The 12,765-nt window shown below is 42.4% G+C and overlaps 1 protein-coding gene across 1 annotated transcript in view; it reads left to right on the top strand.

Moving 5' to 3' along the window:
* Window positions 1-270: 270 nt before the first annotated feature.
* The window catches only part of MYO3B (myosin IIIB), a 264,396-nt gene continuing 251,901 nt past the window's right edge, over window positions 271-12,765 (top strand). The window contains exons 1-4 of the mRNA XM_063116401.1: window positions 271-417; window positions 2,787-2,921; window positions 9,085-9,189; window positions 9,473-9,572. Coding sequence (XP_062972471.1) covers window positions 271-417; window positions 2,787-2,921; window positions 9,085-9,189; window positions 9,473-9,572 — 487 coding nt within the window. The remainder of the gene's footprint in view (window positions 418-2,786; window positions 2,922-9,084; window positions 9,190-9,472; window positions 9,573-12,765) is intronic.

The following is a 12,765-nucleotide window of genomic DNA, read 5'->3' as shown; positions in this document are numbered from 1 at the left end:
TTAATTTGAATTCCAAATGCTCATGGTTGCAGTATTTAGAATGGATGTCTAGATCCTGTAGAGACTCATGGAGATGTCGTTAAACATTAGCCTCTAGACATAGCAAGCAAACAATCCCATTAATTAACATAATTTTATTTCCAGTAAAATCACCAAGATATCTGTATGGAAAACTGGTTATGCGATGCCGAGTCAATGAATTTCTTACCATTTCCCTTCACCCCCACCTCCAGGAAGCCACTGTATGGATTGTTTCAGTATAACCAGAATATGATTGGACTGGAATCTTTGCCTGATCCTTCGGATACCTGGGAAATTATTGAGACCATTGGAAAGGGAACCTACGGCAAAGTCTACAAGGTTGCTAATAAGACGGATGGAAGTCTGGCAGCAGTAAAGATTCTAGATCCTATCAGCGTAAGTAAAGAGCAAAATTAACCACTTTTTAAAAAGTCATTTGCTTATTATTAGCACAAATAGGTGTGACATTTATTCTCAGTGATTAGACAAAATTTTGGAATAAATGTTCAGGTATACAACCACACTGGATGACAGAAAGCAAGGTAGCTGTCTCAACACTGCTTTGAGCCCCAAATGAATGTAAAGATACGTCTTGGTTTGTAGTACCAACTCCAGGTTTCTGAGGGCCCTTGGGCAAGACGCCCTCAATGGTCATCCATCTTCAGTGAACCTCACTTCTCACTGCCGTGATCACCAGCTGCTCGTGCTCCTCCTCCTCTCTCATCATTGCTTCTACTTCCTTGCTTGACAGGTGGAGAACCAGTGAGCAAGTAGGCAGTAGCATCTACTGTTCCTCCTTCTCATCACCCCCATTGTCTGGCCCAGAGCAAGGGACAGGTGAACAAGCAGGTTGTAACGGTAAAGAGGAGGAGCAACTCCAGGGGGCTCTTGTCAGTGGGCCCCTGCTGGGGTGTGGGCCTTTGGCAGGTACCCTATCATGCCTACCTTTAATGCCAGCTTTGACTAGGGTGACCATATGGAAAGGAGGGCAGGACTCCTGTATCTTTAACAATTGTGTAGAAAAGTGAACTTCAGCAGGTGTCATTTGTATGCATGCAGTAAAATATCTTCTTCATCACAACAGTTAAAGCTGCAGGAGCCCTGCAGCTGGTCAAGAGGGCAGGACTCCTGTTTTGATGAAGAGGGAATTTCACCAGGTGCAGCATGCATACAAATGACACCTGCTGAAATTCCCTTTTCTACACAACGTTAAAGATACAGGAGCCCTGTCCTCCATTTCACATAGTCACCCTAGCTTTGACTGGGCTACAACCAAAGCCTTTCAGTTCTGGTGTGCTGGGCATAAGCCCACCAGAACTGATACAAATTCAGAGATATCTCTGCAAGGAGTAAGAAATGACGTTGACAATAGCTAGGGTTTCAGCGTATTCCTATAAAGAGCATTGCATGGTCCACTGTCTGTCTGTAATGAAACACCACAGGTTATCCCAGATCACTGAAATATGTTGTGGCATAGGAATCTAGGATTCTGCCTTAGACTGAGGCCCTTTCTACACCAGGTGCTTTTCCAGGGATCATCCCTGTGTGTCCAAATGACGCACAGGGGATCCTGGGATCAGGGAGAGACAATCCTTCCATTTCCCTGGGATAATTGAGATCCCGAGGACCGTGGGCGTTGTGGGTGCCCATCCTGGCTTCTTCCCTCTTCCCCACAAGTAGCGGGGTTCATCAGAGGGAAGGAGCCAGGACGAGGGGAGTCCAGGGCCCTCGAGGGTGGGGTGGGGAGCAGGGGTGGTTTTGTTAGTTTTTTCTTTGCTAGAGTGCAAGTGCGTTCCAGCTCTGGCCCTTTTTTTTTAAAAAAATGACGGGCACGATGCCACACGGCTCATTTAGACTGAGGGCGATAATTCTGGAAGCAGGTAAGTCCAGGATCGCCCTCTCTCCCTCTTGCTTAGAATTGTCTACACTGACAGATTGTTTCCTAGCCCTACCTAGAGATGCCCGGGATTGAACCTGGGACCTTCTGCATGCCAAACAGGAACTCTACAACTGAGCTACAGCCTGTCACCATTACAGATGCCATACTAGAAATGCATGTGCATAGCTTTCATTTTATATATGATGACAATTAAATTGACCTATTTATTTTTATGGTCAAGAGTCCTGACTTAGCCCTTTGGTATTTTTATATTCTTTTTTTTGCTTTATATAATCTGTATTTATATAAGACATTTGTAAGTAACACTATTATTTTTAAAATAATAACATTTAAACCAAAAGGAAGAGGCACCAAACCAGAGAAGGCTGTAGTCAAGAAAAAGGTTTGGAAAATGAAACCCAAACTGTTTAAAATAAAGGAAGTAAATTAGGAAGAATTGTATTAAAGCAGTAGCACAAATTGAAACGCGCTAACTCAGATGGAAGTCCCATTCAAATCAAATGGGATTTACACCCTAGGTAACTTTAAGAATGTAACCTCAGCATTTTTTAATATTTGTAAACTGCTCACAAATCATCATGTTTCTATGATCACTCTTCACACGTAATCTTGAGATGTGTTATGACATAACAATCTTGCACATAATGAAACATCAGTGGGGTTTAAGCTGGCTATCTGCAAGCAGGACATTTTTCTGTCTAAACATGCATAGGATTGCAATCTTACTGCATTTATATGTTTTCTTTCTTTTAGTGTACATAAAATTCCTTGATCTGATGAGTTCCAGTGCATCTTTTTCAGTAGAACATTGCAGTGATTAAGTTGAGATATTTATAAAGTGTGCATCTGTATGTCTTCCAATTAGGATGTGGATGAGGAAATAGAAGCGGAATACAACATCTTACAATTTCTTCCGAATCATCCCAACGTTGTTAAATTTTATGGGATGTTTTACAAAGCAGATCAATATGTTGGTGGACAACTCTGGCTCGTGCTTGAGGTAAGATAGTTTGGGTGGCTAAATTTTAATGAAAAGACTCAACCTTTGCAGGGAGAAACCTTTGCAGGGGACTAAACGCATAGGCTTTCTACTTGCAGATGTGCACACCTAACACATAGGGCTCATCTACACCAAGCAGGATTTTCCACTATGAAAGCGGTATGAAAGTGGTATATAAAAGGCAGGTGCCATACCACTGCTTTATAGTGGTATTGAAGTGCACTGCAGGATCTACACTACTGCTTTGTAGCGGTACTGAAGTGCACTGACAGCTGTTGGGGCCCATGGCACATCTACACCTAGCAGGATATTCCACTATGAAAGTGGTTTGTGGTATGTGTCAATGGGCCCCACAGTTGTCAGTGTACTTCAATACTGCTATAAAGCAGTAGTGTGGCTCCTGCCTTTTATGCACCATTTTCATACCGCTTTCATAGTGGAATATCCTGCTTGGTGTAGATGAGCCCATAAACACTGGCGGGAGCTGCCAGGGGGAGCTACACTCCTTTTAATCACATAGACCCCCTTGATGATGATGATGATGATGATGATGATGACTGAAAAATCAAATCACCTCCCATAAACAATATAGTTGCACTGTATCCTGAGACCTATGGGTTAAATCCAGCTGGGCTTTCTCCTTCTCACTGCAGCTGTAGGAACCTGTCTCTGGACCTGCTTGGGCCTAGGATTTTTTGTTTGTTTGTTTACTATTTGATGTAGCCTTAATCACATTCAGAAAGGCTCCCTCATATACCTTTTGGACTGGCTGGCAAATTCATCTGAAATGGGACTGTATCGGGAATACATTTCAAATTCAGAATAAAGCTCCATTGCGCACTACCAGCACTCGGGATTTGGAAACTGTATTATTTACTTCAGGCCTGGGCTATGAGGGTATTTATTTATTGGGTGAGAATTTGAAGGAGGGGACTATTTGAAGGACACGACTGAGCCACTGCAAATGACTGGCCTGAACGCTAAGCTCATTCGAGTCTAAGCTCATCCGCCTTCCTAAGCTCATTCTATTCCTTCAATTGATCCGATTGGCAGTTTAATCATATAGCATCATGTTTTCAGGGTCTCAACCTCTCGACAGTGTTTCACAATTATTTTTAAAGACATGGATGCAGATCGTGAGTTTTCACCCTGGTCTGAAGAAGCATGAAAAAGGGCGATTTGGTGCAAAGGCTGCTTGAAGAGGTGCTAGTTCATCTACACCAGCCTTCTCCAACCTGCTGCCTTCCATGTGTTTTGTACTACAACTCCCATCATTCCTGACGATGGGCCTGGCTAGGGCTGATGAGAGTTCAAAACTTCTGGAGAACACCAGGCTGGGAATGGCTGATATACACTGTTCTCCACTGAAGTCTGTCCACTCCTGATCTGGATTAGGAAAACAGGTTAAAGGGGAAACTTTCCTCCTCTTCCTCCTCCTATGCCATCTCCTTGATCCCATGGCTACCTTGACCTTAAAACAACCCAAACAAACTCTGCAGGAGATCGTGTTCATGTATCTCCTGCATTGCATCTATTTTGTCTGTCAAGAATAATTTATGTGTGGTTACGCTCCCCTGGATTGGAAAGGCCTTTCCAAAACATGCTGGGCACAATACTATATTTTTAGGCACCTGAGAATATTTTCCCTTCTGTTTTGAGACACATAAGGGCCTTCCCCGCTTGCTTTTCCCTTTCCTCTGGATTGCAGCGATCAATTGGGGTGGCAGGGGACAGGAAGTTAGCATTATTGACCTGACTGAAATACCCTGTGCTTCAGGATTTACATACCAATTTTGTCTGTGTGCAGCAACTGCTATTTATAACACTTGAATTCAACAGAAGAAACTGCATACAAAGGGCCCAAATGTTACCATCATGTTTTTTTTTCTTTGATGAAATCATATACTCCTTATGATGTGGCTAACGTCTGGGGGCGGGGAATGTAATTAAAGTACTTATTTTCCCTCAAGGTGTCGCCATTTTTCCAGGCGTATACATTATGAGCAATTCTTCCTTGCCATAGTTCCTTTGAATCCTTGGGCCCACTTGGATGATAGCAACACTTTGAGCTGCTATTATCTAGGCATAGAGAGAGAGGCTAAATAAAACCCTGGAGCATATTTTGATTACTGGGACACAATCCAAAGCAGGGGAAATGGAAATGTCTCGTTTTTAATTATTATTTCAAATAATAAGATGCATAAAGAAACAAAATAATAACAGTAACCAAATCAACAATAAAAGTAACAGTAATAAGAATAATAGCAATGATAACTGTGGTGATGATGATGATGTTAAAGAAAGAGATATAATATACATATTGAAAAATCAAATCACTTCCGTAAACAATATGGTTGTACTTACATCCTGAGCCCTGTGGGTTAAATCCAGCTGGGTTTCCTCACTCTCTCCTTCTCACGCAGCCTGAAAATCTGCTCTGGTGGAATTCTCAGCCCCCCGGAGCAGATTTTGGGATGTGTGCAGGGGGCTGCGGGGTGGAGTAGGCATTGGCTCCCACCTGGTATAGCTGATGAAAGTAATTCCATCAGCAGAATTTGAGAATAGCCTCTAATCTTATTATTTCAATGTGAAATAAACAGAGGCCATGGCTAGACCAGGCCTATATCCCGGGATTGTCCCAGGATCATCCCTGTGCATCTAAATAACACACAGGGGATCCCAGGAGCAGGCAGGGACGACCCCTCCATTTGCCTGGGATAATCCTTAGGTCTAGCTAAGGCCACTGTTTGCTATTAGGTTTAGTGATACTGATGCCTCATCTTTTATTGTATTGTTGCATCTGGGGGATCTACACTATTGCTTTTAAAGCGCTTTAAAGCACTTTGAAAACGTTTTGAAAACTGTATATGCAGTGTGTCCTGGGCTCCAATAGTTGTCAAAACTGTTATAAAGCGCTTTAAAGCTGTAGTGTAGATCCCCCCTAGTAGCATCTAGTAGCATTGTTGCATCTAGTGGAGTTTTGAAGAGATGTACTGGTCAGCCTGGAACTATGTTGCTTTACGTTTCAGATTTTCTACTGGTAAAAAGGAGTAGAAGGTCAATGGCAAAATAGTTGCAGGAGAAATATGGGTGATGAGCTAGTGATGTGGTAAAAAATACGTTTAGAAAAGTTTTATTTATATTTTTCTCCCTTCCATTTAACATGTGGAAAGCTATTAATGGGTACATGTTTGCAAGAAGCTGTGCTTTCCTGGATCAGAGTGTTTCATCTCGGTTGTTGGCAGAACGGGCCATCAAGCCCAAGTATAGAGAGATACATGTCTGCTGTCTATTTGATATTGGCTGCCAGCAGGAGCATTGATGGAGTGAAGGTTTGAAATGACTGTAATTTGTTGCCTCCCAGTTATCAAGTGCATCAATCTTGTCCCTGGTCCCCCCCCCCCCCCTTCTTCTTGTTTCTAATGCCTGGACTTTCCTTCACACAAAAGCAGTTTTGGAAAAGACAGGCTCATATTAGTATAAAAATATGCTATTTATGCTGTAGGTCTAGATGTGTGTTGTTGTTTTTTAAAACATTTTGAAACTAAAGAGCAACCTTTTTTTTTTTAAAAAAAAGTTACATTTTAACTAACTTTGGGAAGCAGACCGAGGCCTTAGCTAGACCTAAGGTTTGTCCCAATGTTGTCCCTGCCTGCTCCCGGGATCCCTTCTGTGTCATTTACATGACCAGGGATGACCCTGGGACGATCCCGGGATAAACCTTAGGTCTAGCTAAGGCCCATGGCTCAGTGGTAGAGCACTTGCTTTGCATGTGGAAGGTCCCAGTTTCAGCCACTGGCATCTCTACTTCAAAGGATCAAATAGCAAGTAATGTGAAAGACTCTTCTCTGCCCAAAACCTTGATCCCCTGCCAGCCAGAGTAAACAGTACTGGGCTAGATGGACAAATAGTCTGAACTGATTTATTTGTTTTTCTGCGAGGGGTAAGTGGCCTGCTTTTGGCCAGACTGAAACCCCTCCCAGCCCAGTGGCGTGAAATCCTGCCCAATCTGCGATGGGCACATCTCATCCTTACCCCGCTCGCAAATCCCTCCCCGCGCCCAGGCTATGCCGGGCGTGGCAGAATGGGCAAAGTGTGTGTGTACGAAAATAATAAGGCTTTCTAAAAAATCTGCATAAACTTCATCCAAAGCATACCAAATATCCCTATAAATATCCATTCGCAAGTGTCATCAATATATCACCTGATGAAATGGTGAAAGTGTTATAGGAGGTGAGTGTTTATCTTTCCGTTGTTATAATATCAGTCTTTTAGCTGTCAAAAGGGCATGGAGAATCTATTTGTGCTGACCATGCGTTAACTTTCAGGAAGCAGGTAGATAATTTAAGAGCACATGTACATCTGTAAATATTAAAGAGTGTTCCAATACAAGGTTTATACATATAATAACCTCTTCCCAAAAAGAGGTAACTATTGGACATTGCTGAAACATATGATTAAAAGAAGCATTAGCTATATCACACTTCCAGTAGTTAGCCAACTTAGAGAAACCCTTATTAAAGAGAGGTTGTGGTGTCCAATAGACATGGAACAAAGGGTTTTGCAGAATAAGGCATAACCTGAGATCCATAGATGCTTCAGATACAGATTCTAAAGCAACAATCCATTGATTAGGCAAAATAGAACAGTGCAGTTCCCTGTTCCATTCTTACTTAAGACCCTGTGTATCATATTTATTTACCAATAATAAATATTTATAAACATGGAACATGGGTTTATATAACTGATCAACCTCAATAAGCGCTTTCAATAATGAAGGAGACTCTGAAGCTGTAAAAGTGGCAGGGCCAAATCTAGATTCTAAGAAATGTTGCAATTGCAGGTGTTGCAATTCTGCTGTAGCTGGCAAATTGCTTTTGGAACACAAAGCCGAGAAAGACTAGTCTGAACTGATATAAAGCAGCTTTTAATATTCCTAAATTTTTGTTTTCATTTCTGATTGATCTATCATCTCTCTATCTATCTATCACCTGTCTGTCTATAATAGGTATATGCTGCTTAATATAATAAAATCTCTTAAGAGGTTAATATCTGTTTACAAACTCAAGTACTGTTGACTGATTAGAAACTACATCCAAAATAAACAAACAAAATCAATGACAATAACAAAAGCAGGGTAATTTTCAAATGTCCATGGAAGTGGGAATCTACGTAGAAGCCATCCCAACTCCAAAATTTGAGTGAATTGATTTGAGTGAATTCTTAGGATCTCATTCTGAGCCTCAACACATTGTCAAGGCGAATGGAAGGAAGGTAATGAAGAAACAAAACAATGCAATATTATGGGGACCTGCTTCCTCCTGAGATGAATGGGGAAGGCTTTGCGGATACAGGAGCTCCATGTACAAACTGGACGCATAATGAGTGGGCATGACCTAGAGCAGCTGTGCCTTCCAGTTGTTTTGGATCACAATTCCTATCATTCCTGACCATGGGCCTTGTTGAGTTGTAGTCCAAAACACCTGGAGGGCAGGCTGGGGAAAGCTTGGCCTAGAGCCATGCACATGCAAGTTGTCTTTGTCCTTGACTATGTAAAGAAATACTCTGTGCAGTGGGCATGCTTTGGAAAAACCTTGTGTATATGTGGCATTTTTCCTTCCTCAGACAAGAATGTGAAGCTCCTGATGTTCACAGGTTACATAGGATGCTACCTTAATACTGAGTCAGACCCTTGGTCCATCTAGCCCAAATCGTTAACACTGACTGGCAGCTGCTCTCCAGGGTTTCAGGCAGATTCTTTCCTAGACCTACTTGGAGTTCCTGGGATTGATCCTGGGACTTTCTGTATGCCAACCATGGCCAGATCTACACCGAGCAGGATACAACACTTTAAAAACGGTTTGAAAATGGTATATGTAATGTGTCCTGGGCCTGAACAGTTGTCAAAACCATTATAAACCGTTATAAGGAGTAATGTAGATCCTGCCCATGTGTTCTACCACTGAGCTAACAGGCTGTCTTTACCAGGACATGGCTACTATTTAGAAAGGGGCACTGCAGACATCAGTAGTGTCTAATTCCATTGAATGTGCTTCGATTCTGTCCAGGTGGAACCCTGGCATATCTCTGCAGGACGGTGAAGTAGTGATTTGCAAGCTAAACAACTCTCTTTCTCTCTTTCCTCTCCCGCCCCCTTTCACAGCTGTGTAATGGAGGCTCTGTCACAGACCTTGTCAAAGGCCTGCTGAAGTGTGGGCAACGGTTGAATGAAGCTATAATCTCCTACATCTTATATGGTGCTCTCCTGGTAAGGATGTTCATTAAGCTTCTAATGACAGCAGAGGGTGCAATTTACCCATCTGATACATTTTCCATGTATAAGTGATGGTGTGGTTGACAGTAATATGCCGTCTGTTATAACAGCAGGGGGCTCTTTTGGGGATGTGATACAGTGGGCAGATGTTTCTGTAGTGTGAGTGCAGATTGTTCTGATTACCCTCCCTAACATTAGAAGAATTACGTTTTAACATGGGAGTAAGCATCTCTCTCTCTCTCTTCCCCCCCCCCCTCTTCTCATTGCTGGCACCCAGGGCCTTCAGCACTTACACAACAACCGAATCATTCATCGTGACGTCAAGGGGAACAATATTCTCTTGACAACAGAAGGAGGAGTCAAGCTTGTTGACTTCGGTAATAATAGCTTCTTTCTTTCTTTGTCTGATGGTTATACAGTTTAGCGCAGGGCATTTATTGTCGACTGCATGAGAAAATAGAGAGCTTTCTGCACCTGAGGGCTAAACAGCACATGACTTGAATCACATTCTGCTCTTGAGTGCAAGGTTAGTTTTCATAACTGGAGCCTCAATCCAGATCAAGAACCTTTGCCTCCTGCCTGATCTGGATTGAGACACACTTGCCTGCCACTTGCATTTGTTTTTTTTAGTGATGCAAATTGCTGGAGCAGGGAAAGGGCAAAGGGTTTAACCCCCTACCCATTCTAGGACCCCAGTCTGGATCAAGGCTCCAGTGCTGGCAATTTGTGAAAAATAACCCTGCATTGAAGTGCAGAACATTGTGATTCAAGCCATATGTAGTTTGGCCCTTATGATCAATGGGGCTTTTGTTTGTTTGTTTGTTTGTTTGTTTGTTTGTTTGTTATTGATTTATTTTACTATTGCTTGTAACTATGCTGGGGTGGTGAGTTTTGAGGCATTCATGGCTGAGGAGGGAAGGGATAACCCTCTCCTCCCTGTGTGCTGAGATCCCTCCCCAAAATTACCCTCCCTGCCCTTGAATGAATTTAAGAGAAAAAGAGAGAGACGTAGTTACACCCCAGGCAGTAAATGTAACATGTAGTTTGTCTCCCACATTTCTCTTTAGGTGGGATCTATAAACAACAGCAGGAGGAGGCTTGGAATAATGCAGACAAATGAGAGTGCAGCTGGAGAAATTATTTGGCGGCAAGGGAGGGAAATCCCAGATTCTCCTGATCCAAACTGATGGGAAGCTCAGCAGCTATGGCTTATATATGCCCATATCTCTGGCCAATTAATTGGCCATAGTAGCTATCAGCTTCTGGAGGAGAGAGGAATAAACCCAACTCTTGCCCTTCCTGAGTAGCTGATCACCACCATCACCAGTTATCCAGGGGCTGGATTGGTCCAGGGACTCCTCCTGCAGCATCCTGCTCCCACTGTACTTGTGTCCCTAGCCCAGCTCCCAGGGGTGCAGAACCTCTGACCCTTGTAGGGTACTAATCTGGCCCCATGGGGTTCCCTTTTGTTTCCTGACTTTTGCACAGTTTCCCTACTCCTGCCCCAGTCTAAAAGGTGGGCATGTCTGTCCTAAGGCTTAGTCTGGTGTTCTTTGTATTTTTGGCCCCACCCCTTTTGCCTTTGGTCCCGCCCACCACTGGGTTGCGGCCCCCAAGAATGTCTCCGAAATTGAATTTGGCCCTCGGACTGAAAGAGGTTCAACACCCCTGCTGTAGCTGGATCAGAGCAAGCGTACATAGAAATAATTCAGGGAATAATTTTGCATGGTGTTGAAGGTAGCCCTCCCCATCTCTCTCTCTCTCGTCTAGATTTTAAATATTATCTTTTTCCTATGAAAAGAAGGCATCCTTCTTTCTCAAATGGCTGTGACTAGCCTTCAGCACTTTTATTCCCTCTCAGCAGAAGGCAAAGTGGCCCTCTGGGTCCAAAAGCTAACAGATCCATTTAATTTGCAATTACAGCTGTTATAGATATGAGTGTGACTGAAATTGGAAGGCTGCATAAAAGGAGAAAAAAGATAGGAAAAAAATCTGCTTGGCAAATAAATTTGCTGATTTCTTGATGAGGTCAAGGAATAACAATTTAAAACACACAAAAAGACTAAAATTTATCCCCAAAATGTTACCAGTATAACATAAAGAAGGCTGCAATCCTCTTTACACTTACTTGGGAGTAAGCTGCATTGAACTGAATATGCATGGGTCTGGGCTAGAAGAGTTAATCAGCAAAGAGAACGAAATGGAAAAGTGGATTAAATCACCACAACCCATAAAATACATACTTCTGATATATGTAGCTTGTTCAAAATAACCCTATGAGAGAGCAGCTCCCCGCCGCCACAAATATAATGAACTGCTTTATATAAAAACAAATGTAGCCCTGCATTATTGCTAATTCCCTGGTACTTTAAAACAAGCTTTATTAAAAGAAAAATGAAATAAGTCCTGCGAAAAAAGAAATAAGCTCTGTGATTGCTTGTCCAATGAATGTGAGAGCAGATGCCTCTTTATTACCTGGAAGGGAGATGACGTCCTTATTGATGAGTAGTTGAAACACTCAGTTTTAAGTGGCGATTGGACAAACACCTAGCCTAGAGCAACAGCTTCTGTAGTAACCTCTTTGGCGTCAAATGGTAGGGGGTGGAAATCACTTTTCATCTGATGCAGCCTTCCCAAGATAATAATTAGCACTAGCTGCTAGACCGAGCTGGAGGAAATAGCCCGTCAATGCCAAACCAAAAGAGAATGTCAGACGGAGGAAGTGAGAAAGAGAACAGTATGGGCTGAGTAGCATCTTTCAATATTTTACACATAATCAACATGTTGCACTCTCACAGTAGCATATAAGATCCAAAATTAAGCAAGGATGGGAAGCTGTTTAAGCAACCCACTGGCAGTACTTTTTATAGAGAAACGGTAGCTAAAAAGAGCCATGGAGTTAGGCGGGCATTTGTTTTTGTTTAGCCTACATTTGTGGGATTTTGAAAACCACTTGTGAAATATTCAACAGCACAAATTGTAATTTCTTTGCTAAAACGGAAATCTGTTTTACATTTTAAGCGAGTTTTGAAATAGGAAAAAAATGTAGTGTGCAGTTCACAACCTCAACAATTCAGTCCACAAAATAACAGGGGACCATCTCTCTCTCTCTCTCTCTCTCTCTCTCTCTCTCTCTCTCTCTCTCTCTCTCTCTCTGTGTGTGTGTGTGTGTGTGTGTGTGTGGAGTGGGCAAAGTCCACATGAAGGTACAAAGGTCTGCTCTTGGCTATAGTCAAGATTGGATTGCAAAACAGTGACAAAACAAAGCATGTATTTTAACAGTACATATCATGGTTATATTTAATTTCCCCTCCCACATAGAGTATTTAAACGATAATCAAGCTGTAATCCTGTACTCACTTACCTGGGAGTAAGGCCCAGAGTTACAATGCATAGAGTTACACTGATAAAACCCAATCAAACCAGGGTAGTTAGCCAGAAATCCAGAGGATTCCAATATTGCATCTGGTCTAAAACATGGTGTATGTGGAGGACTGCTTCCCCACACTCCCAAATGGCACCCATGCACGACAGTTTAAACTCTAGCACTTAAACTGGTTTAATTCCATT

Source organism: Elgaria multicarinata, chromosome 2, assembly GCF_023053635.1.
Source record: "Elgaria multicarinata webbii isolate HBS135686 ecotype San Diego chromosome 2, rElgMul1.1.pri, whole genome shotgun sequence".
Taxonomy (NCBI): Eukaryota; Metazoa; Chordata; class Lepidosauria; order Squamata; family Anguidae; genus Elgaria; species Elgaria multicarinata.
Note: the sequence above shows the minus strand (reverse complement) of the source record. Positions and strands in the feature narration are given on the sequence as shown.